This window comes from Neomonachus schauinslandi, chromosome 15, assembly GCF_002201575.2.
Source record: "Neomonachus schauinslandi chromosome 15, ASM220157v2, whole genome shotgun sequence".
In the NCBI taxonomy this organism is placed as follows: domain Eukaryota; kingdom Metazoa; phylum Chordata; class Mammalia; order Carnivora; family Phocidae; genus Neomonachus; species Neomonachus schauinslandi.
This window is the reverse complement of record NC_058417.1, coordinates 3187464-3212540: the sequence shown is the minus strand read 5'-3', so window position 1 is coordinate 3212540 and position 25077 is coordinate 3187464. Positions and strand designations below refer to the sequence as shown.

At 53.8% G+C, this 25077-nt stretch overlaps 1 protein-coding gene across 5 annotated transcripts in view; it reads left to right on the top strand.

The window, feature by feature from the left end:
* The window catches only part of MYH10 (myosin heavy chain 10), a 113696-nt gene that overhangs the window by 52626 nt on the left and 35993 nt on the right, over positions 1 to 25077 (top strand). For 4 of the 5 annotated variants that reach the window (XM_021694814.2, XM_021694812.2, XM_021694811.2 and 1 more), the window contains 8 exons: positions 1459 to 1557; positions 3779 to 3922; positions 4189 to 4284; positions 4919 to 5037; positions 5593 to 5745; positions 8736 to 8909; positions 11569 to 11742; positions 11954 to 12068. In XM_021694814.2, coding sequence (XP_021550489.1) covers positions 1459 to 1557; positions 3779 to 3922; positions 4189 to 4284; positions 4919 to 5037; positions 5593 to 5745; positions 8736 to 8909; positions 11569 to 11742; positions 11954 to 12068 — 1074 coding nt within the window. Of the gene's footprint in view, positions 1 to 1458; positions 1558 to 3778; positions 3923 to 4188; positions 4285 to 4918; positions 5038 to 5592; positions 5746 to 8735; positions 8910 to 11568; positions 11743 to 11953; positions 12069 to 16084; positions 16148 to 25077 lie in introns of all 5 variants that reach the window. The other variant, XM_021694815.2, reaches the window with a different exon arrangement.

The following is a 25077-nucleotide window of genomic DNA, read 5'->3' as shown; positions in this document are numbered from 1 at the left end:
CCTGCTGGTGTTCCTGCTCTCACTCTCTCTCTCTCTCTCTCTGTCAAATAAATAAATAAAATCTTAAAAAAAAAAAACCTCCAGGTGAATACCATCCTCTTGAACCACTCTTCAGTTGGGTGTTGGGTTAGCCCCTTTTTACTATCTGCTCCCGGTATTCGTGGGATGGGCATGTGCCCCCCAAAACAAGCCTTATGAAAGTGCAGAGTTCAAGTCATTTCAGTTAGTGTTCAGCAGAATAAAACTAGAGGAAAAACAAATGTCAACTACATAGACTTGTCTGAGGAAATGTCACATGCATAGTGGCCTTTACGAATAACTCCATATGGAATTAGTTGGATTAAAGAGGTGATAGAAATGATTCTGAATGATGGGATGCCAATTAGGAAGGACACAGGCGACAGTTCTCTGCTACTTCTGACAAGTATCAGAGATCCCGTGATAGAAATACGTTTCTATTCCTCGGGTAAGGGAGAGATCAAAATTTTCCCATTAATTCAGAATTGTGTCTTACGTCTCTGAATACACTCAGAGCCAGAAAACACAAGAATCACTTGAGAAATGACGGGGGGATGGATCTAGAGTTTCTTCGCATTGGTCTGCTATGGGATTCGTGTGAACGTATTTTGCACCAAGTGTGGAGGATGTGTTTGGGGTGATCTAATTGAAAATCTAAAGCTATCTGGCACGTACAAAATTAATTCAGCCTGGTGAAGTCCCAGATCTGCGCCCCAGATGCCCAGGCAGGTGTCCCATGGTCTGGGAGGCAGGAGCGGGTTGGGGGCGAGCAGGTGCCATGTGGGAAGCCCGGGTGGGGGGCTCACAGCCGGCTCTGGAGAAGTAGCACGAGCAGGTCAGTGGCTGATCTGATCAGGGCTGTCTCCGGTGTTTGGAAAGTTCGTGCAAGACTATGGATGTCGCGGGGCCGGCACCGCCTGCGTGAGGCCTTCCACGAGGAGCTCTTGGGGAGCATGGGGGCCAAGCGCGTGGGTTGTGGGGTCCAACCGAGCTTTGATTCCTGACTCTGCAACTGACTAGCGGTGTTATTTTAATTCCCTTTGTGCCTTGGTTTCCTTATTTGTAAGATTGTGATAAACTGCTATAAGGCTTTTCCTGCCTTCAGCAACTCAACTTTCTTTTTATATATAGCTTCTTAGAGTTCCTGGTTTGTGCTGTGTTCTTTGACTATAACCGGGATTAGGGGCTGGTGGGGTGGAGTGGGGCGAGGGCAGCACCCTGATCTTCGAGCTCCCTCCCATCCGCGATCCTCGCAGGTGAGCGAGGGACGTAGTGCATAATTTTCCTTTTTCACTGACACGTTTTAACCGTTCAGAATGGTTCATCGCAGGAGGGCTAATAGATATCTGAGGAAGGAAATGTTTTACAACTTAAATTTGTATAGACACTGAGAGAGGGCCGGCCACCTCTTCAGTTCGATCCTTAACCATCTTCACTCAGACCTTCTGGAAAAATCTCGTGCCGTTCGTCAAGCAAAAGACGAACGTACTTTTCATATCTTTTACCAGTTGTTATCCGGAGCAGGAGAACACCTAAAGTGTAAGTTACAAAGTTTCTTACTATTTTTTATTTATTGGAGTATGGTTTTTTGTATTAAGTTTTTTTGAAAAAGAACATTTTGAGGAAACCGTGCAGGCGAGCCTTGAACAATACGGGGCTGGCACCCCACACGGTCACAAATCCGCGAATAACTTGTGACTCCCCCACAACCTAACTACCTGTAGCTAACTGTTGACGAGAAGGCTTACGGACAGCCAGTCCGTTAACGTGTGTTTTGTACGTTCTATGCATTTATATGCTGCATTCTTACAACAAAGCAAACTGGAGGAAGAAATGCTAAGAAAATCCTAAGGAAGAGAGCACGCACTCACAGAACCGGACTCTGCGGGAAAAACTCGTGTGTGGGCGGACCTCTGCGGTTCCTCCTGTCTTGTCCTGGGGTTCACTGTCATTTCGTATACACCCCAAAATGGAAATGAAATTGAACTTCCATGCCATGGGAGAAATACTTGATTTTAAGTGGCCGTTATGTGGGCGGTGTTACATTATCTTCTCTATGTTTATTTCTTTTCTTTAAAAGAAATTTTTAGGGGCGCCTGGGTGGCTCAGTCCGTTAAACATCTATCTGCCTTCGGCTCAGGTCGTGATCCCGGGGTCCTGGGATCAAGTCCCACATCGGGCTCCCTGCTCAGTGGGGAGTCTGCTGCTTCCTCTGCCCCTCCTCCAGCTTGTGCTCTCGCTCTCTCTCAAATAAAGATAAAAAAACTTAAAAGTTTTAAATTAGAAGACAAATGATGGATTTTTATACAAGTTCTGTCTCAACATTTGTTAGGATAAAAAGTAAGAAAAAATAAATTAATAAAGTTACGTTCAGTAAATATCTTTATTCCCAGGTTTACAATTAAATATATTTGTATGCTTCCACAAATACTAGAAGGAGCTTATAATGGACTTTTATTTATTTTGTCTTGAATCCTAAGGCCTGGAAGCTTAGGGACTGGTTGGGGGCAAAGTTCCGGGTCAGAAGTTTGCTGGATCAGAGGTATTTGAGGGCGAGGGGAAGATGCACAACTTCCTGATTTCTTCTGAGTCTTGAATTCAGTGCTCCTTCGATGTGACCATTATGTGTGTTCTCCAGAGATCCCAACAGACACGGTCCTTGTACTCTCCTGTCACCCAGGGCCCAGGCTCTTGCTAACCACAGACACCTGTGAAAGCATTGAGCCCAGAAATGAGAGAGAGACCTACAAGGAAAAAAAAAGAGCCACAAATTAATAGAATCACTGTCATGAGAAACTAGGCGTTCAAGCTGATGACCGTATGTGATGCTCAAGAGGAGGAAAACCTCAGGCTTTCAGACTGGCAATAACTCTGCACTAGTAATGAATCAAAAAATAATAATTAGATCAAAGGGTTTACAAGAAGGAGGTAGAAAGAGAAAGGCAGTCAGTACCCAGTGCAGGTGAAATACGAGAGAGGGAAGGGTTGAGGGCTCGGCCTGCTCGGCAGAAAGTCTGCAGGAGAGCACATCATAACATCTGGTGTGCGGATCAGTAGCCCTGTCTCTTCTGATCCCCCCTGAGAAACATCCTGCTCCTCTCGAAGAACACACTTCTCGAAAGCAAACATTGAGTTCTGACTCACGGCCCCTAAAACACAAGTGATCAACGGGGGCGGCCGTTAGAATAGCCCATCGTACATACAGGTAGTGCATCACTCACAAAGGCAAACTTCCTGCACAACAGACTGGCTCAGAGAAAGGGTTTCGGGGCGTTGGCTGGGATGGGGGTCTGCACCGTCCACGTCTGGTCTTTATGTTCATGTCGTCGTCATATTGGTCCCGTAATGTCTGCTTTCAACTGCTTTGCTAACATAGGCTTATCGGCTCTAGGGCTTAAAAACTTGCCCTGGAAAGATGCCTAACATAAACTTAAGTCTGAAAACAGTAAGGCTGAGTTACCTGGAAAACGTACATCCATCATTTCCCGGTTACCGATTTCATGGAGCCGGTAAACCACTGTCCCCAAAACTCTGATTGCGGTTTTTAGCTGACCCCCTCATTTTCCCTCACCGACGCGGAGGACGGGAAACGGTGTGTGGTTTTGAAATGCATCTACGAAGAAAGAAAAAGTGTGGCAGGAAGCGTGTGGTGGTGGGGAGGACGCGAGCCACCGCTCCCCTGCGATCAGCCCTGGGCGCCGGTGGGCGTGCTTTGTCCGTGGGGGGACGTTACACCGCATCCCGTTCTCTTTCCTTGCAGCGGATTTGCTCCTTGAAGGGTTTAATAACTACAGATTCCTCTCCAACGGCTACATCCCCATCCCGGGGCAGCAAGACAAAGATAACTTCCAGGAGACCATGGAGGCGATGCACATCATGGGCTTCTCTCACGAGGAGATTCTGTGTATGTGGGCTTTCCCTGCGAGTCGGCTGCTCCTTAGATAAGACTTGCACGAGGTGGGGTGGGGTGGGGGGGACACGTGAGCCAGAAGACGACCAGGCAAATCATGAGAACCGCCTCTGATTGTACAAGTTCCCAGGAGCCAGGAATTTACCGACAGAGTTCCGTGTAGCGGATTTTTTAGCACGGAATAAGTGAGGCTATGTCTCTGCTCCGTTTTGAGGCAATAATTGTTTTTTCTTTTTTTTCCTTTTTACATCCATATAAAGCAATGCTTAAAGTAGTGTCTTCAGTGCTCCAGTTCGGAAATATTTCTTTCAAAAAGGAGCGAAATACGGATCAGGCGTCCATGCCGGAAAATACAGGTACACGGACCAGTGCGGGTTTTGCTCGTGGTGGTGTGTGGCTGTGGTGGCCGTGTGTCATGCGGCTTGTCGCGTGTTCTCCGAGCGCGGGGTGCAGTGTGCATGGAAGCGAGCTCGTGAGGCTTCCCTCGGAGCCGTGTGGAGTGGGGTGGCCGCCCAGCGAGCCCCTGAGGGAGGGACGAGCCGGGGTGGCGGGGGAGACCCTGCCCCAGCACCGGGGGCCACACGCCGCGGAGCCCACGAGGCTCCCCCCGAACGGGGGCTGTAGGTTAGGATTCTGGACAGTTGTTCCCTTGCCGGGAGTACAGGCCCCGTGTTGCCAAATATTGTCGATATTTTTCAAGGAAATCTAGATTTTAATATGAAATCTCCCAGCTTCGAAACGTTAAACACGGACTCAAGCCTCCTCCTGGGCATCCCCCGTGGGTTCCCGATAAACTGCCCAGAATAAGGACCTGCTGCCTGTCTCGTGTTACCTAAGAGCGAGCGGCATTCACTTGAGAGGACAGAAGACCCGAGCCTTGTCCTTCTTGAAGACTTACTCAGTTCATTTCTTGATACGGCTTCTTACTGAGTATGTCGTGACTAGATCACAGGTGGGAGTCTGGTGCTTAGGAGACTTTTCACACTCTAGTTGCACAGAAACTCTGCCATCTCCTGGGCATGAACGTGATGGAGTTTACTCGGGCCATCCTCACCCCCCGGATCAAGGTCGGCCGAGACTACGTGCAGAAAGCCCAGACCAAAGAGCAGGTAAGTTCAGCGTTGTCAGCACACGTTTGAATGACAGGCCGTCGTCCTGAGACCTTCCCATCCGCGTGTAACAAACGTTAATAAGGGCTCCCTGTAACAGGTGGTTCTTGGTACTGTATGTTGTTCCGTTTTCTCTTTTTCAGAAAAACTTTAAAGGTAACTGTTTAAAAAGTAAATGTGAAATGTCACCTTCGGTTTCCCCCGGGTAAATAGGTCGTCTGCCTCGGAAGTCCACCTGTGGTGGGGCGCGCTGCTCGCTGGTCCCCGTGTGGGTGGCCCGGCACCAAGATTGTAGGAGTCGGGGCCGATATGCCGAGTCCCAGGGGCGTTGTGAGGGCTTTATTTTTCCTGGGCATCTTCACCTTTCCCTGAAACCGGTTACCTCCAGTTTACATTTAATTGTGCTAACACCTTCCGGTGCTATACGAAAGGGAGACAGGGTTCAGTAGCAAATGCTCTTTTGGGTTTTGGGAGCACATTAAACTCCAGGTGACACCCGGTGATGCTCTGTTGAGATCGTCTGCAGAATAAAAGGTTGATTTCGTCTAATTACAGGCAGATTTTGCAGTAGAGGCGTTGGCAAAAGCTACGTACGAGCGGCTCTTTCGCTGGCTCGTTCACCGGATCAACAAAGCTCTGGACAGGACCAAGCGTCAGGGAGCATCTTTCATCGGAATCCTGGACATTGCTGGATTTGAAATATTTGAGGTACGTCTCTCCGTCTCTCTGTCTCTCTCCCTTCCCCCCCCCCCCGCCCTCCTATTTATTACTCTTTGAATCAGCATTAATGCTGGTTCCCTGTGTACCACGTGCAGTCCCCGCCTTCTAGCAGAGTCCAGCAGGGGTGCTGTGAGGAAGAACTGGGGGGGGTAGCTTTAGAAGCGGGGTCCCAGGAGGTGTCTCTGCAGCGCTGACAGGTGAGCCTCCTTGGAGGAGGAGAAGCCCCGAGCGTAATGAGAGCAAGCCCAGTGGTCTTGTACGGGAGAGAATTGTCAAGTGTTAGAAACTGCTAGAAAGCCAGCATGGCTAAGACACGGCTGCCGGAAGGGAGAGAGGAATAGCACAGACGGGGAACTGCGCACAGATCGTGCTCTGTGTCCCGAAGATCCGGCCGCAGCACCGCATGATGATCTCCGTATGTCTTACTGTTCCTCTGACTGGACTTGTCCACACACTCTGCATCCATCCCTCACAGGTGTGTAGACACACGTCTGCTATGGTTTTGCAAGAAAGACGATATATTTTTGGTCTCCTAAAAACGCGTCTCTTTGATGGACCGACCGAATGGTCAAGCATAAATACTAAGTTACACACTCGGGATCAGTGTTCCCCCCTTGGCCACGACTGGGTGATGAACTGTCTTGCTATAAAATGAACTCCTTTAAGATGCTCAGTCTCCCGAGGAGACCTGAACTGTCAGCGGTCCAAGCAGCCTTATCCAGTGAGCTGCTGCTATGAGAGATCGCGTTCATATGTACTGATTTGTAAAAAAACTTGAGAAATCATGGAAGGTGGCTGGCTACATGTCGCATTAAAAAAAAAAAAAAATCTGTCTACAAACAGGAGATACAATGGAAGAAAAGAGCCCCAGTTCCAACTGCAACAAAAACATGAGATTCGGAAGAATCAATTTAAGAAGAAACAGGCACAATTTAGTTGAAGGCAACCTCCCGGTGCTACGTGAGAAACAAAAGAACACAGGGAAAACATCCCTTGTTCTCAGATGGGAAAACCCTGCATCATAAAGGCGTGAATCTTCCCCACGTTATCTCTAAATCGAACATACGTGTTCAGAACTCGATGATGGGAATTTTAAGGGGTGGGGGAGAACGAGAACCTTCTAAAACTAACTTGAAAACTGAATTAACCGAACTACTGAAAAATAATAGTAAAATTCTATCCTAATCCTGGAAAGGATGTTAAAAAGACAAACATGATAAAGCTATAGGAGTTGAAGAACTGTAGTTTTGACCTGTGAATATCCAGACAGAAAAATATAAAATTATAGTGAAAAATGCAGGATTATTTCACAACATTGTTGTCCTGGGGAAAGAATTTAGGAAGAAGCCTCAATGTCCACCGTTAGGAAGCGGGCTCACTGAGTAACAGCATCTCCATACCGTGGTACCGTGCACCCGTCATACAGAAGGAGGTGGCTTGATTTTCTCCTTTGGAAAGACGTCAAGACACATCGTTAAGTTTAAAGAAAAAGTCGAGGTAACACACACATGTCCGAGCGCACAGATCTCTCTGGAAGGGTCCACGAGAAGCACGTGACCGTCTGACCACAGTCACGAGCAGGTGACGTGAGACCTCTCAACACAGATCTTTGTTTGTCACTGTGTGCTCTGCATTACCGTTGTAAGAGTGGATGGTATAAAAATACAGTTGGTAGCTTCAATATGGAAGAGAAGTAGAAATCTCACTTTTTACAAAATGCCATGACACAGAGCTGCCCAGGCTAAATAGAGCAGTAAGATCTCCTAATCCTAAGGCAGAACAAGATGCGTTTACCTAACGTGAGTAAGCACCACCAGGCCAGCCTCCGTCTGCAAATCTTGATGCTGTTCGCTGGAAATCCGGTGCTGAGCAAGGCAAGCATGGCCCCTGCCCTCCGAGCATGACCTCCTTCTGAAATAATAGAACACCCCTGACGGGGAGAGGATTGGAATGGTTCTTTCAGACTATAAATCTGTTCCTCGGAGATGGATTACGCATTCCCTAATTGAAGATCCCGTTTTCTAATGAAAGGTTATTTATGGGCGCATGCTACTCGTGAACAGCAGGGAGGCAGGAACAAAAGTGGAAGACTTCTAATATGTAAGGTGATTGCTTGTGAAAGTTAGACCCCTCCACCCTTCCACCCTTCCAACCTTCTACCCCTCCACCCTTTCATCCTTCAGCCCCTCCACCCCTCCACCATTCTACCCTTCCACCCCTCCAGCCTTCCACACCTCCACCCTTCCATCTCTCTAGCCCTCCACGCCTCCACCCCTCCACATCTCCACCCCTCCACCCCTCCACGTTTCCAGCCCTCCAGCCCATCAGCAGCCTAGTAGAGAAGTGGGCAGAGTTCACCGAGGAGGAAACAGCAGTGTCCAACACAGGGAAGCTGCTCAGGCCGAGGGCGACACACTAACGCTGTTCCTGCTGAAGTGTAACGAGCACACAAGGCTGAACCGGGACACACATACGCTACTCCGTGCTCACCGCCATGAGCCTGGGCCCCCCTCTGTCACCACCCAGCCTGGACACTGCTAAGGGAAGCAGTGCGTGGAGAGGCGGCCTGGAGCCTCGCACATACGAGGGCTCGTGTGGGGCCTGACCTGGTCTCCCCCGTCTGTTTTCCTTCCTTTTCCCTCTTCTTTCCTCGCTTCTTCTTTGCTTCTGTCCGTGAACCATTCAGCAGTAGGAACTTTAGGAGTTGCTGTATGTGTAGATCACGCATGTCGCGCACCGAGTCGAGGGTTTTCTCTTTTCCTCCTCGGAATGTGTCGCTGAAGTCATGTGGCCTGGGCCGCGGGGGACGGCCGCGGGGACTGGCAGAGGCCCCCGGGCTCCGTCACCCCGGTCACGCGGAGTCGGTGCCGTCTGGTCCCTAGCTGGGAACGTTCAGTGAGTTGTGTTGATTGCCAGAAGGTGACTGACGGGTCCTGTTCTCCCTCCCTCCCCATGTTTGGAACCCCGGCCGCCCGCAGCTGAACTCGTTCGAGCAGCTGTGCATCAACTACACCAACGAGAAGCTGCAGCAGCTCTTCAACCACACCATGTTCATCCTGGAGCAGGAGGAGTACCAGCGCGAGGGCATCGAGTGGAGCTTCATCGACTTCGGCCTCGACCTGCAGCCCTGCATCGACCTCATCGAGAGACCCGTAAGGCCGCGGTCCTGCGCGGGCGGGGCTTCCGGGCCTTTCTGGTGCTTTTCCCCCCAATGAGTCTTTTTCTTTTTTTTTTAAGATTTTATTTCTTTGAGAGAGAGAGAATGAGTGAGAGAGAGCGCGCACATGAGAGAGGGGAGGGTCAGAGGGAGAAGCAGACACCCCGCCGAGCAGGGAGCCCGATGTGGGACTCGATCCCGGGACTCCAGGATCATGACCTAAACTGAAGGCAGTCGCTTAACCAACTGAGCCACCCAGGCATCCCTCAATGAGTCTTTTTCTTAAAGTAGGCTCCACGCCCAGCGTGGGGCTCGAACTCACAACCGTGAGATTGAGTCGCTTCCTCCACTGACAGAGCCAGGCCCCCCCCCCCCCGCCCCAGCCTATTAGTCTTAAGACCGTTTTCTAACATAAATGTTGTAGGAAGCTGATACTCTGATAAAATACCTATTTTAAAAGAAAGTTTTTTCTGACCACCATCCGCGTCCGCAGCGCCCTCCCTGACCCCTCCCTGCCCAGTCCCCCGTACCCCCCTAACCCCCCCGCCAGGGCCACACGGGCTGGCGCACTCGGATGGGAGCGGGACATGGCATCCAGACTCATTTTTCACATAACTAAAGCTTATCCTTGTGAGCATAAAGCTGTTCTTATTTTGTCCGCTTTTTTTTTTTTTCTAATTTGAAGTTTCAGGGGTTTTGGGGGCACATGTTTTTTGTTGTTTTAATCTGTTCATTTGAGAGGGTGAGATGAGAGAGAGCACAAGCAGGGGGAGCAGCAGGGGCAGAGGGAGAAGCAGACTCCGCTGAACAGGGAGCCCGATGCGGGGCTCGATCCCAGGGTCCTGGGATCAAGTCCCGAGTGGGGCTCCACACTCAGTGGGGAGTCTGCTTCTCCCTCTCCCTCTCTTTCTCTCTCTCAAATAAAATCTTTAAAAAGAAAAAGAAAGAAATACACAGGACCACGTAGAACTCATTCACTTGTGATCTCAAACAAATATTAACAACTTGGCTATACCCCTTGGCAGTCAGGAAGGGAAGCTCAGCAAGCCGCTTACAGAACACCCCCCCGCCCCCATGCTGCCCCCAGCCTCAGATGGAAATCGTCTCCCAGACTTCCAGCTCTGTAGAAATCCCCGGTGAAAGGAGAAGCGATAACACAGAGCTTGACACTGAAGGATGAAGTAGCAAAAATAAAAAGACCTAACCGGGGACATTCATAATCATGCTGTCCCTGAGCCGTTTAGAAAAGATTAAATTACATTCGGGATCCTGTTTCAGAACTTAGGAATATTTTCATTGAAAGGGATTAAAATGTAAGAATCATGCTAGAAAGATAGATGTGCCCTCATTAACGTGAATACGGATCTTCAGAGTCCGGTGAATGGGGCATGTTGAGTTACCTGCCTCTCCAACCTTGGCTTCTTTAAGACCGCCTGATCCTACCCGCCTTTGATCATCGCTCTTTGAGCTGCTCTGAGCCCTTTGGGTTCTTGTAGGTGGAGGAGCCGTGGAGCAGTTAGCCACCTGGGGCTCATCGCAGGACCCCCCCAGCTTCTGCCTGCTGGCGATCTGTGCGGCCGCCGCCTTCCCCTGACCGATGGTCTCGCTGACTCTGGGTGCTCTAAGCAGTATTTGTGTAGAGACGGCTCCTCCCCAGTGGACGTAAAGGCTGCATGAGTTAAAGAACCGCAGATTTCGTAGGTGCGCCCTGGAGTCACTGCCCTGAGTCTTGTCTCACCGCCTCGCCGTACTTGTGGGGTGACCGTGAGGGATGACCCAGACGCAGTGACCTAGGCCTTCACGATTTAACTGTTCATGTCGCTTTCGTGCGTCCTCCACTCACCTCCACAAGGGAAGTCCATGCAGGGGCTCAACGCTCTCTTTCTGTACCGAGCCGTAACTCGCGTGTCCTACGGTCCACGCTCACGGGACCAGTTCAGTGGTGTCAGCGTGCTCTCAGAGTCCAAATCCACTTTCTCTCGTGCTTTCTGGGTCTTTCTGCGGGGACCTAGCCAAGTGAAATAAAACAGCCTTGCTCGCAAGCGTTGGCCGAAATAAATCCATACAAGAATTGATAAATCACTACCCCACCTTTTATATTCTGTCCCGGATTCTGGTTCCGCTGTTGGGCCAAGCGTGAAGGGACACATTTTATTTCGTTGTCCCTTAAACAGGAACTGAGATTGGTTAGGATGTAAGGTGTTGGAAGCCTTCCATCTAGCTGAGGGATGCTTTTGTTCTGGTTTTCTTTTTTAAAAATTCCCCTTCCTCTCGTGCACCCCCCGCCCCCAGCAACCAGAGTTTGTTCTGGTGGAGGTCTTAGGATCATTTCCCCGGCCAGTCCCTGAATGGAAGCGTCCCGCTGCATGTCCCCACCTCCCGGCTCCTTGCTGGGGTCCCTCAGTGGCTGCTTTTGGGGGCCGTCCGCGTGCAGTGAGTTCACTTACAGTTTACAGGTTCGTCCGTTTTCCAGAGTGAGTGACTCCTCCCTTGGTCAGCAGCTCGACACCCCCGCCTGCACCCTGGGTCTGGTCCGTTACCTGCTGCCCTGGCGCTTCGGTTTCCACGGATCTTCCTAAAACTCTTAGTCGTTGTAGACGGTCCACCGCTCCCGGGGGCGCGGCTTGTCCACTCTCGCTGCCTCTCATTCCCAGGCGAACCCCCCCGGCGTGCTGGCCCTTTTGGACGAAGAGTGCTGGTTCCCGAAGGCCACGGACAAAACCTTTGTGGAGAAACTAGTTCAGGAGCAAGGCTCTCACTCCAAGTTCCAGAAGCCCCGGCAGCTGAAAGACAAAGCTGACTTCTGCATTATACATTACGCGGGCAAGGTAAGGGACGAGCGGCCGCTACCCAGACTTGGAAATCCTGCTGTGTCCCGTGCGGAGACGCGTGCGTGCGTGAGCCCTCGTGTCGTGCCTGTGGCCAGTGCGTGGCCCCCGAGGCCGCCCGCTCGTCCGGTGGTCCTGCACACGTCCTGGGGGAAGGCTGAAAATGTCCCGTTTTTGTGTGTGTTTCCGCATCTCGCCCGCAACGGGCCAGGTTGATTACAAGGCCGACGAGTGGCTGATGAAGAACATGGACCCCCTGAACGACAACGTGGCCACCCTCCTGCACCAGTCCTCGGACAGATTCGTGGCAGAGCTTTGGAAGGACGGTAAGAACGCGCTCACATTTGCAGTGACGCTTGACCGGAAGCTTTTCCAGTTGAGGCCTCTAGATGGTTCGTCTACGTAGATCTGTGTCCAGAGATTTTGCCGTAAAAGTCGCTCTCCCTAGAGCAGGGCTGCCGCTAGACCGAAGTTACCCACGCTGGTGCCCACCCCCGGGCACCAGGACATCTGCCTTCTTGGTCAGATGCCATGGGAGGTGTGGATCATTCTAGGGCCCAGTTGGGCTGTAGTCCCGGGCCACCGACACAAGACCAGAGAAGCCCCGCACGCGCTCTCTGTGTCCCACAGCTCAGCTGAGCTGCGTCTGCTCCAGGGGCGGCCCTCCACTCACACACACAGTGGCCGCTGAATAAATTCGAGAACCTGCACAGAGATCAGTTTTTCTTTCCATCAGTGCCCACAGTTGTTTTGCTTACATGAGCCTCAGGTATGGAGTTTGGCTGTTCGGTTGCAGACTAGAAGGTTGTATTAGGACCAGCAGAACAACATCCGTGAGTCTGTGCGCAGTGGGAGGCGGTGTCTTCCGGAGCTTTGCACTCACTGCTGTGTCATCTCGGTCGGGTCCCCCTTCTTCGCGTGGCCTCGGGCCAGGTAGGCCCTCGGCCCCGGTCCAGGCCTCTTCAGGAGCCTGGCTCGCTTCTGCCTTTTCCGTAGCATCTGCGGACCTTGTGACCTAGCCAGCTTCTCGGGGGTAGAAAGAAACCCAGGAAGCGACAAAAAAGGGGTCAGGGCTGCGGAGGCGGAGGGACAGAGCAGAGTGAATGCTGAGAACGTGTGGAGGGCGAAGGGCCGCTCGCGTGAGGAGTGGTCGTGTGCATCCGCTGGGCCTGCATGGGTGGGCGGCAGGCACACGGGGGTCCCCGGAAGAGATGGTCTGCCTGAGACCCTGAAGGGAGGGACTTGGGGGGAGGTTAGGTGATCTTCGTGCTTTCGGACGCGAGTCTCCGACCAGGTGCTGCGCGTCCCCTGTCAGCACGGTGACCCGGGCAGTCGAGGGGGCAGCCTGAGCTCTGAGGAGGGCAACCGGTGGCCTCTGGAAGACGAGGGCCCCCCGACGCCGTGGTAGGAAGCGGTGGCACGGGGGACGTGAGACGCCGGAACCAGGGTGGACAAGAGCTCTCGGAGCACCGGCCGTCACGGGGCCCATGGTGCCAGAAAGGCCAGCGCTGCTGAGCACTGGCCGGGGGGAGGTGTGAGGGACACGTCCCCTCAGCTGCGACCCTGCTGGGCGCCGGGCCCTCCGCTCGTCCAGTGCTCCCGCCAGACCTCCGAGCGCAGGGGAGAGACGGAGGGGCGCACAAACTGAGGAGAGCCGGCAGCAGCTGTGACGAATGCCCCACGGGTGGCACGGAATGAGCGTTCAGCGACGTGTGTTAGAGGAGGGGTGTCCCTCTTGCCCGGGGTGCCGAGGCAGCTGGTCGGGGACAGGGAGGCGGTTGCCCTGGTCCTTGACAGATCACGGTTCGCCGAGTCGCGAAGGCTGGCGTTGACTGAGCACGTCCTGGGGGCCCAAGCTGCTGCAAAGGTGGGGAGCGCTTTCCGAAGTGAGGGTGGCTCGGGAGGGGGGGGCCGAGCTGGCAGCAGGAGTGAGCCCAGTGCGGGGCGGGGGGGGGGGGGGCCCCGCCAGGCCAGGCCAGGCCCCCGGAGAAGCCCACCTGCTGGTCACACCCCCGCGTGCTGGCCCGAAGTTACACCCCCTGCCGCTAGACCGAAGTTACCCACGCTCGTGCCCACCCCTGGGCACCAGCGTGGGTAACTGGCCCGTGTGCAAGCCGGGCCAGTGCCCCGGGGCGGAGCGGAAGGCGCACAGGCAGCAGTCTGGGCTGGATCCGGGCGAAGGACCCAGAGTGGGGAGCTGAGTGCGAGGTGGCCGAGGAGGGGGCAGCGGGCGTGGAAGGAATGCCCACGGAGCGGGGGACAGAGGAAGCCTCAAAAACGCACTCTCTGTTCCTCGTGAATGAGAGAAGCAGGTAGCGGAAGAAGAAAGGACCATATTACCAAAGGCATTAGGTCCTGGACTAACATCCTGGTTCTGCTATAGTGAACCATTTTTGACTCATTTTTAAATTTCTTAACCGAAAACGATACCGTGGGAAGCCCCTGACCCATTCTACGAGACCGTCTCACCGTGGTCGCGATGGGTGGGGTCCATCGGGGGGTGATGCGGGACGTTCCCCTGCCCACCCCCACCCCCACCCCCCGAGCTGGCAGCCCAGCCGGAGACTCAGGACGCACACAGCCCCCGCAGCAGGACGGGCGAGCCTCCGTCTCGGCCCCCGGCTTCCTTCCTGGCCTTCCTCCTTCCGTCCTTCTCCTTTGCCTCTGCGCCTGGCCGGCCCCCGCCCCGGAGGAGCCCTCCCGGGAGCCCGCAGCAGCGGTGGGTCAGCCGCGTTAGGGGGGTGAGATGTGGCGGGCACGGGCCGCAGGGGTCCATGCCCACCGCGTAGCCCGGGTGAGGTGTCTGACAGGTGGGACCACGTCTGGAGCGTCCTCCCCTGCCTTCCGTGCTTTCTGTATCGGCGGAGACGTTCCGTCACTAACTTGCTTACCCAAAGGCTAGCGGCCTTGCGGGCTCCTCCGGTTCTGGCCCGAGCCCCATGCGTCCGAGCTTAGTCCACGGCTCTGACCCCCCTGCCCCCCACGGTAGCCATTTTCTACAGGTAGCCGCTGGGGAGCCAGTGTGGCCCCCCCTTTGTCAGGATAGGCCAGGAGCAGTCCTATCTGCCCCAGCGTGATTTGGCCACGCTATCACCTCTGCTCTGGGCCAGTCCCACGAGTTTGCTGCCCCGACATGGCTACCACGGGCGGAGTCCTGTCGCCCCTCATCTGAGGTGGCCGGTGCCCACATCTGAGTGACAGGATCGCGGAGAAGGGGGGCCGATCTTCGGGGCCCAGGGCAGTCTGTCCGGTGTCGAGATTTGCGTGTTTCATGCACAGAGTCAGTGGCAGGCACGGAGCGTGGCGAGGGCTCTAGGGTGGAAAATCCACCACTGCTCGGTCTTGGGCTACCGGGAGCTGCTCTGTAGGAAAAGAAACTAGCCCTGGAAAAACATCTCCTTATTTTACATCAATGCAGAAGCAAAAAAGTGACAAGCTGACCAGGAAAGTAGGATGCGTGGATTTAATTTGCCTGTGAAGGCACAGTCCCCAGGGTATAAACCATTTTGTGTTAAAATGACTTTGAGGGTTTTAACAGAGTTCTCTCAAGGCCAAACCAGGAGCATTAAGATTTTTGGTGGCAGCCCTGCCCTAGAGATTCATAGAGCCCTACTTTTTGCTAAAAGATGTTCTGGGATTTCTCTACCAGTTGCACAGTCTCCTTGCCACGTCTTGGGGCTTATATATGGGAGGGGAGGGGGGGAAGCTAACAATTGCATTTTCATGTAAATGTGCCTCCTCAGGTATATTCATGGGTAACGGAATGATCAACAAGTGTCACCTTATGATTTAAAGTTGTTTTAACATTTTGCTGCAAAACTTGAATTTTTTTTCCTTAAGAATAGTTACCTATCTGTTACTAATTTCTATTTGAAGTCAATTACGTTGCCAAAGTCTGCATTGGACGCCAAAGTAGACAGCAGTGTGAATTTTGGACAGTAAAAGCCACTAACGTACACAGCAGAGTGCCCGGACTTACGCAGTCTCGTCCTGATGTGCTAACTGCAGGATGATTTTATGAAGGACAACTCCAGTAACACCTTAAATTTCCTCCTGCGCTTTCAGGGGGGTAATCACGTAGCATTGATACGATTCGATGCTCATACTTGCATCCAAGTGGGGAGGGGCTCTTTTGATGTAGCCTAAGTCTGTTTTATAAAGAACTGTGTCCGAATGGGCAGATTTCTCCGCACAGTAATGTCGCATGGGCTCTGCACCGGACTAGCTATGGTTGCAGCCCGATTTCAAAGTTGCCTTGTGATGTCGAATGTCTCTCACACTAACTGAAGTGTTTGTGTATTTGCTCTTCTGTCCTCCTGTTTTTGCTGTCTCTCTGCTTTAGAGATTCAGAATATTCAGAGAGCTTCTTTCTATGACAGTGTTTCTGGTCTTCATGAGCCACCAGGTGAATGTATAAAGCCTGTAGGTCTTCCAAACAGAAGGGTGTTAAGCCCACAGGAAGAACTCACGGGGGCGGGGCGGGGGGGGGGGCTGGAGGGTGGGGGGGGGGGGGGGGGGGGGTGGGGGGGTGGGGAGGGGGGCTGGTTCCTGGGTTTCTGTTTTTGTTTTGCTCATAGACCTGCATGAACCTTTCATTTCATGCTCACTTTTATTATCCTTCAAGGCAACTGTTTGCATAAACAATTCAATCGCTACCGCATACACATTGCTTCTTATTTTATTCGTAGCACTTACAGCACTGCATATTAAGAGGTATGTCACTGCCTTTTCCAATAGTGCCGTTTTGATATACAGGCCTCGAAGGGAATGCTGGGAACGGAGGTGCGAAGGAAGGTCTCCTTTGTCTCTGGGTCACCTTTACGTTTTCGGTGCCATGGAATTCCAGAGAGGGATGGTTTCTTTCTTTAAGTCATGCACGTTGGGAGAACAGGCAATTCCACGTTTCTCTCACGTGTTGGTCTCATCATTATAGCTCTTGTTTGGAACTTAGGTGCACATCGAGCTACGTGGCTTGTTCTTTGGAACTCGAGATCTGAGACGATCCGCAAGGCTCGGATGGTGCAAGTTGAGCACAGTGTTGGTCGATTTGTACCCTGAACCCGAAATTGAGCTCCACACGACTGAGCCTTGTGGTCTGAAGCCTTAGCCATGTTTTTAAATGCAGCCTACGCATGGCTAGAGGCCCCCCAAAAGCCCGACCTAAAAAAGAACATCAGCCAATTTCATAATCATGTAGTGAAATTGTCAGGGCGTGACGTTCCGAGATAGAGTCAGATGCATTTTACAAAATTTCCTTTCTGATTTTTGGAACACAATAATGCTGAGACCTAAATCCATCCCAAGAGTTTCTTACGAATAAGTTAGAGGAGCGTGCCCATCTCCACGCGAGTCACTGCCCTCGGTTCTAGTCCCCGTCCTGGGGAGGAAGCACGTCAGGAGCGCTGGGTGCTGGGATGCGGGCGGGATTATGCCGAAGGGGGTCCCGTGGGCTGGAATGCACGCTGCCCGGAAGAAGCCAGAGGAGGAACTTCTGACGCCGTCCCCCGTGGCCCAGGGGAGTCCTGCCAGGTCGAGGACATGGGGAGAGGGACAGAGAAGTCGGAGGGAGTTGTAAGCGAAGGGGCTGCCAGAGGCCTGTGCTTTGTTAAAAGGTTAGCGCGGCTCTTCTGGACTTTCTCCCAAAATAGAGTGCCCTCTTTAAGCTAATGCCCTGTGGCTCTTGGACGTCTGATCTCTTAAGAGCGTACCAGACGGAGCTCTTGGGGAGCAGGGACAGTGCTGGTGTGGGCTGCCCTCCCCCCAGCGCCTGGCACGAAGTTGGTGCACCGTAAAGAAGCTGTTGCGACGGGGACCCGAGGGTGGGCGTCCCACAGCCAGTTCTCAGATGCGGCAGCCCTGTCCACCACCCCCACGGTGGCCCTCCCCTCTCCCGCAGCGCAGGTGCTCTTTCTTCACGGCGCGTGGAGCACGTGCGTTTCTGCGCCCGGGGCGCGTCCGAGCCACTCCTGGATGACGTCATCGGGCAGGCAGCCAGCTCCTTGACCTCACGGACCTCACCTGGCTGGAGGTGTCCTGACCGGGTGACTTGCTGAACCAAGTGTCCGGGCTCCATCTCTCCTTCTCCTTAGAAGGTCTTCCATCCACCATGGCTAAATCTGGTCTTGGAAGTCAGGTGTAGTCTTGCTACAGCAAAATGTCTTCCTCCCCAGTGTGTGTTTATGGATTCCAACCCCAGGGAGGGGTAGCCGGCGTTAACCGGAGACATGGGGCTTTAGTATTTCCGGAGAATTCTCGGAAGACAACCGATGAAGGGGTTTCTAGGTGTCCAGGTTGTGATCCGTTGTCTTTGATGCGCTGATAATGTAGTGCGCATTCCCTCTGAATGCGAGGACACGGAGCTCACGTGACCCTGTGCTTCTAAGCCCCCCAGAGGGTTAGGGAAGGAGCAGGGAGAACATCCAGGCTCTGAGGAGAAAGGTGAGAGGCAGGAGGAAAGACAAGTTTCCAGGAGCATCGAAGGACAAGTGCACAAGAGGAAAGAGCAGAATTCCCAGAGGCGGGATAGGGAGGTCGTACAAGTTTCTGCTATAAACGAAAGGTCTGTTTTCTTCCAAATCTGTTTTGAAAGTCCAGACCTGAGCTAAGCCAGCCATGAGCCAGCGAAGAGGGGTTGTGACCTCAAAATTGTAGGCAGTGTGTTTGGACTACCAGGGCGGGGGACGACAGGGGGCATGTCTGTGCCACAGGGCTGTGTGTCCTTGGCCGTGACCCAGCTCTGCACCTGCCGCATCCTTCTGAACCACCGTGAGTGCCAGGTGGCCGCTGACCGCTCTGGAAGGCCGGGCTCCACCAGGGAAAGCGTGAGGAGTACACGGAGCAAGTTTCAGCTATTGCTAGAGGACGCCCCTCCTGCCCAACCCCGCTCCTTTTCCAGTCTTCCGTAGAAGCGGCCCTTGAACGCGGGAGCCCAGTTCACTTGGACGGACTCACCGAGGAGAAGCGGGCCAGCGCTGCGGGGGGGGCTTCGAGTCTGTCACAGGCTCTTGGGGGTGTCCCTTCATCTCTGATGTCCACTGAACTCTTCCCTTCCTTCTTGTCATAATTCAGGGGGAAGCTTCCCCCTCAGCCATGCTTCCAACCGAGATGATGATGTTCTGGCTTCAGAAATGCTGAACCGGTCCTTTTTGGGTCCAGGAAGTCATTAAAGAGGTTCCACTTAGAATCGAGTAGCATGACTGATAAGATGGCGGTCGTTTAATCTCCATGTAAGTTCCGCCCATCCGTCATGATCTCTGTTGTTAGTTTAGAATCAGGGGGTCGGGTCTGCCGAGGTTTGTGTCCGGAGTTAAACTGTGCGTGGAGGTTTTGCGGTGGATGGAGGATTTTTTTGGTTGCTGTGCAGGATATTCTTGTCCTGGTTTGTTTTTGTTTTTATTTTTAATCTTGAGTCTTAACAAGAGCCAGGAGTGCCCAACAAAGCAGCTTTTGGGTTTTGCAACGTGAGTCCGTGAGGTCTCGTGGGGACAGTGACACTTTGCTCCCAGGGTTATTGTGAGCGTCACAGGTGAGGGGCTGTGAGCCTGCCTCTGGCTGGAGCTGTGTGGCTACGAAAAACAGAAAATCAGTAACTGTGTCCTTGGCGATGAGTTCACGCAAGTTCCCTGTATTCACCGAGCGCCAGGGCCAAGCTGAGGGGCAGGCGTGCTGTGCTGCTCGGCGGCAGCCGTAACTAAGGAGAAGAGTTCAAGTTCAGATGCCCCTGTGCCCGGGCGCTCCCTGTCAACCTGTGGACTTGCTCGAAATTTTCTAAAAATTCCCAGGGACTCCAGAACAATTAACAGACTGGCTCCACCACCCAGGAATGGAACCAGCACACACGTGTTATTGCTACGTAATGGGGATCTATGGGAATTCGTGGCACTTACGGATTTGTTTCTGAATCCGTGCTTACCTGTTAGTGACATTCTACAGCACGCTAGAGGAGAATTGTCTTAATTTAATGAGTATTGAGAACGTGCTCCATGTCCAGCACAGTACCAGGTACTAGAGGCCTGTTGTAGGAGTATTCGATGTAGCTCGTAGTCATCATCTATTAAAATTAGTTTCTCCCCGTTTCTTTGGTTCCTACCAAAAAGCGTCTGAAGAACCGGCTGAAATACTGAAATTAAATTCAGTAGCACTAGTGTTTTGGCCCATGCAGATGTGAGGAACGTGAAATACCTCGTAGGCGTCTTGTGTCCTGAGCCCGTCCCCCAGAGGAGGGGCGGCCAGGCATTCCGGCCCTAGACGGCAGCGTTCCTTATTAAAAATAAAGCACCGTCCGTAGCCGTTTTATGAGACTGATGATTACCAATTGCACTTTTCTTCTAAATCCTAAGTGTGCCCATACAGATGGTAGGTCTGCGGGGCTCATCCGATTTCTCACTGTCCACGTAAGTTTTTATAGAGGAATAAACTGCTAGGGTAAAATACTCAAATTCTTTTCCGGCTAGTGGATGACCAAATAGTTGTACGATGCCCACCAGCAACCCTGGCCAGGCCGTCCTGACACAGCAGATGGGGGAGTCGGCAGCAGGGGCACAAGCCAAGCCCTCCGTTCCCCGGAGCCGCGGGCTCTGCAACACTGGGAGGCAAAAGTAGCCCTCGCAGGTCTCATTTCGAGGAGCTGCTAGAATCTCATCTTCGCATTTTCTGCCTTTCTCTGGTGACTGCTTTTGCCACTTTCAGCAAGAAACTGTTCTTTTTATTTCATTTTTTTAAAGTTTTTTTTGTTTGTTTTGTTTTGTTTTTTAAGTAATCTCTACCCCCAACATGGGGCTCGAACTCAGGACCCCAAGATGAAGAGTCGCATGCTCCACCGACTGAGCCAGCCAGGCGCCCCTCAACAAGAAAACATTCTTTTTATTTATTTATTTACTTGAGAGAGAGAGAGAATGAGTGGAGGGGAGAGGGAGAATCTCAAGTCGACTCCACAGTGAGGGCGGAGCCTGTGGTGGGGCTTGATCCCACGACCCTGGGATCATGACCTGAGCCCAAATCAAGAGTTGAAAGCTTCACTGAGCCACCCAGGTGCCCCAAGAGAATATTCTTTTTAAATAGAGGTCTTTCTGGGCCTTGATTTTAGAATGAGATCCCATAATAGTAGTGTGGCCCCAATCATTTAATGAAGCTCTCAAGGTATCTTTCTTTTACCCAGGAGATAATTTTGCTCATTGTTAGAAACGAACCTTCATTTAAATTTTTAAACTAAAGGGGCGCCTGGGTGGCTCAGTCTGTTAAGCGTCTGCCTTCGGCTCAGGTCATGATCCCGGGGTCCTGGGATCGAGCCCCGCGTCGGGCTCCCTGCTTGGCGGGAGGCCTGCCTCTCTCTCTCCCCCTGCCTGTGTTCCTGCTCGCTGTCTCTCTGTCAAATAAATGAAATCTTTAAGTATAATAATAATAAAATAAATTTTAATTTATTGTTTTATAAATTTTTATAAACAAAAAGAGCTGAAAGTCCAAAGCATTAATGTTTTAAAAACCCAAGTATTTAGCTTTGGGTTCCCTTAATTTGAGAATCAGGTTCATTGTGATTGGTTTTTCATTTTCAGTGTAAAAAGCAGCTCCCGCTCGGGACCGCGTGCTTTGACACCGGCTGACAGCTTGTCGAAGGACTGCCCTCACAGGCTACAGACTTGCAAAACCAGCCCAGCCAAGTCCCGGCCACGTAAACAGGGCACCCCTCCTCCTTGGCTGTGGCGGTGACTTGTTCTTGTGGGTAACCGCGCCCACCGAGGGGATATTTACCGTGTGACTCCGGTGTGCCTGGCACACTTTGAGGCCAATGTTGGAGAGCAGGGGACGTCGTCCGAGCTGGTGGTCGGAGGGGTCCAGAGACACCAGGCCCCGGCTCTTCAGGCCCTGTGTGCATGCGCCAGGTGCTGGAGAGCTCTCCCCGGGGGAGCCCCGTGCTGCGGGAAGATGCACAGAACACAGTGGACGTTGTCCTGGGATCTGGCCTAAGCGACTGGAAGCCTAGAGGAGGCAAGGGCCCACTGAGTCTGGACGCAGGGTGGACACCGGGGCCTAAGAAGAGTTAGCTGGGTAAAGGAGTGAGGATTTAAAAGCCAAGAGGTGTTTGCCAGGATGGCCGGAAAGAGGGGTGGGAATTCCAGGCAGAGAGCAAAGGACAAGACCCGAGGGCCTGGTCTCTGAGAAAATGCACCTAGTTTGTAGTTGGGGCTTCAGGTGTGGGGAAAGTGGCCGGAGGTCCCTTCATCGAGCTCTGGAATGTTCGCACACTCGTCTGAGGTCGGTCACGGTAGCTCCGTTGACCGAGGAAGCGACTGAGACTTGCAGCAGCCGGGTGAGCTGACTCCAGATCACAGAGCTCGTGAGGGGCAGGTGTTTCTGGCTCAGGACCGAGTTCTGCATCACTGGCTACACTCCTGGGCTCGGGGATTCAGACCGTACCCTCCAAGCTGCAGGAGAAACGGAAGGGTTTGAAGTATAGGAATAAAGAACTTGCTCAGTTAGGTCTTTTTAGAAAGACCTGTGAATCACGACCCTGGGACCAGAGGCCTCCATGGAAAGACCAGCGTGGTGGCTCGGGGAGAGGAGGAAGGAGCAGGCAGGAGGGTACTGCAGAGAGGAATCCGGGGGAGCCGTGAGAGCCCAAACGAGGGCCGTGGAACGGAGGGACAGATGGAAGACATTTCGCGGTTTGGCTTGGCCAGTTTTGGCGAGTGGCTGGTATAAGGGCAGTCGAGGGGACGCCTGGTCTCTGGCCTCCGTCCCGGGGGTCCCTCTGCTTGGGAGGCACACGAGGAGGACCAGGGTGGACGGTGCGGCAGAGAACGTGCTCTGTAGGATTTTGACCTGCCCCTCCTGCTTCTGGCTGCTGCTCCCCGCTCCTCCCGTCTGGCTCCTCCTCTCTCCCCAGCTTGGTCGCCCTGAGCTGGCCCATCGGTCCCGTGACTACTCCCCGAGTCGACAGCTCCCACATCTGCCTTCCTAGTGCAGGCCTGTCTTCTTAGCAGCAGGCCGGAATGTTCTGGTGCCTCACGTGCCCCGAACCTAGAGGATTTGGGGCACAAAGAGCACTTCTCCCCCATCTTGCAGTGACAGCCCCAGCCAAAGTCCTAGGACTTACTCTTGACACGTCTGTCGTAGTTTTGACATCAGCTTAATCATCAGAGCAAGTCATCCTCCCACTAAAAGGTGTGTCGTATCCTCCTCCTCTCTCCCTGTCCCCTGCGATCACGGGTTCCACTCCCCTCATCTCGCTCGGAGCCTGGACTGGCCCAGCCGTCCCCTCTCCGGTGACCCCTCCCCAGCCGGTTCTGGGCGCCGCAGCCGGCGTGGGCGCCCCAAATCTCCGTGCGTGTCGTGCGTCCTTGGCATGGGCTACTGTCACTTCTCCTGCTCCTGGTCCTTCCGTGCTGTTCCCGCCACCTGGAACGGTCTGCTCTCCACGGGCTCGTGCTTACCCGTTGGGCAGTAAAGAGAAATTTCTCCAGAGGGATCTCCGACCCCCTGTCTCTTTGGTAGCATCCTTTCTTCCAGTGCTTTTCTCGCTGTTGGTAATTGTAGACGTATTCGATGTTTGCTGTGTTTATTCCCTAACATACGCGTCCAGCCTGTGACGGGCCAGACGCCAGACGTCACGCCGGGCACGTCACAAGAATTTGTGGAAGGCAGAGGCGCCTTTGTGACTCCTGAGCAGGCAGGAGAAACCAGTGTCTGGTGACTGGTGCTGGGTCGTCAGGTGGAGCCAGTTCAAGCCGCAAACGAGAGCCCCCAGGATGAGAATGTGCCTTGAGACAAGCAGGTCAAGTAGCGTGTGCCTCTCCTTGGGTTTCAGGGCTGAGTGGAGTTCGGACCCCCAGCGAAGGCCATGATGCTCAGGAAAAGAAGTCACCAGGGAGACCAGAGTGTCCATAGAGCTGGGTGCGGGTCCAGAGCAGAAGCTGGGGCTGGAGGGAGTTCCTAGAACGCCGTCGGGATGGCCCACAGACGCACCAGGGTCAGGTGGACACGGGACGGTGTCCGCTGCTAGCGACCGACCTGTCCTTGCCAGAGCGGCCCCGGGCAGGGGGCGGAGGGCGGACTGGAAGCCAGGCAGCTGCCCGGGGAGTGGGAACTCGTGCAAGGCGTGAGCAGTGCCGAGCGCGCGAACGGTTCCCGAAAGAAGCTTGGCGCTGAGGAGACAGAGAAGTGGGTGGACGCAGGGTCAAGGGACGTTCAGGGTCTGGTGGCGCGTGCAGGGGCGGGGCTGGGCGCGGTCTTCTGCCGGAACCCGTGAGGAGGGACAGGTTGGAGGTGCAGGAAAGAATGGCAGAGGGCGGCCTCGGAGGTGGATGGCGGGCCGTCTTGGGGACACAGGCAGGAGGGGCCTTGACCCCGCCCTTTGAGTCTGGGGGCTCTGCCTCGCAGACGTTGTAGGATGGGGTGCGTGCACGGGCCTGGAGAATGAAGCCCATCCCGTCGACCCTTCCCCAACTTCCATTTAAGGCCTGCACGATGGCGACAGCGACCTCACTCTGGGGTCGTGGTTCCCTGCTCCCTAAGAGCCTCGCTGGAAATGGAGACGTGAGCAACGTCTTGCTCATAAAGCACTTCTCCACCAGGGCCGGGTCCCCACACGCTGCCCGTCGGGGGGACAAACCACAGACATGGGGGTGGCTGTCAGGGCTGACGGGGGGGCATCAACCGGGAGAGTTCAGCGGATACTTTGGGTGCTTTGCAAATATTTCACGACTGTTCTAAGCGAGGGCACGTTCCGCGCAGGATGCTCCGCTGGGGGCCACGCGCGGTCCCGCTCGGCAGGGTCGGGTCCGCTGCTGCCACCGGAGCGAGGTGTCCGCGCGGTCTCGCCACCGCCGCACGCAGCCGAGACCCGGACTCGGGAGGCCCCTTCCCGCGCTGCGCGCTCATCCCGCAGGGAGCACCGCCCCCGCTTGGAGGACGGACCTGGCGCTTGCCTGTCCCTACTCCCGTCTTCCTGCCTCCGTTCCTGAAACGGGAATGACTGATGACGAAGAAGAGAGGACTCTGGTCCCGTCCCCCGCCCCCCAGCATATTCCCTAAGGGGATGTGCTTGGTGCACGCGTGTCTATTCGTAAGCCGCTTCCTACCCTGAGACTTGTCACCGTGTCCGGTCGTGCACCAGTAATGCTGGTGGCGATCCCGCATTCTCCACGTGCCGGCACGTGACGCAGGCCAAGTGCTACTAGACGCAGTGTGTCCCCGAGCATAGGCGAAGGCATCTGCTGGTATGTGGTATGGAGCTGTCCGCACCCGGTAGCCTGCCATGGGGGTGTGTGGCTGTTGGTTCCACGGCTTGTGCGGTGTCCAAACACGCTGACTGCCTTACCTCTCTATGGCATCTCCTGT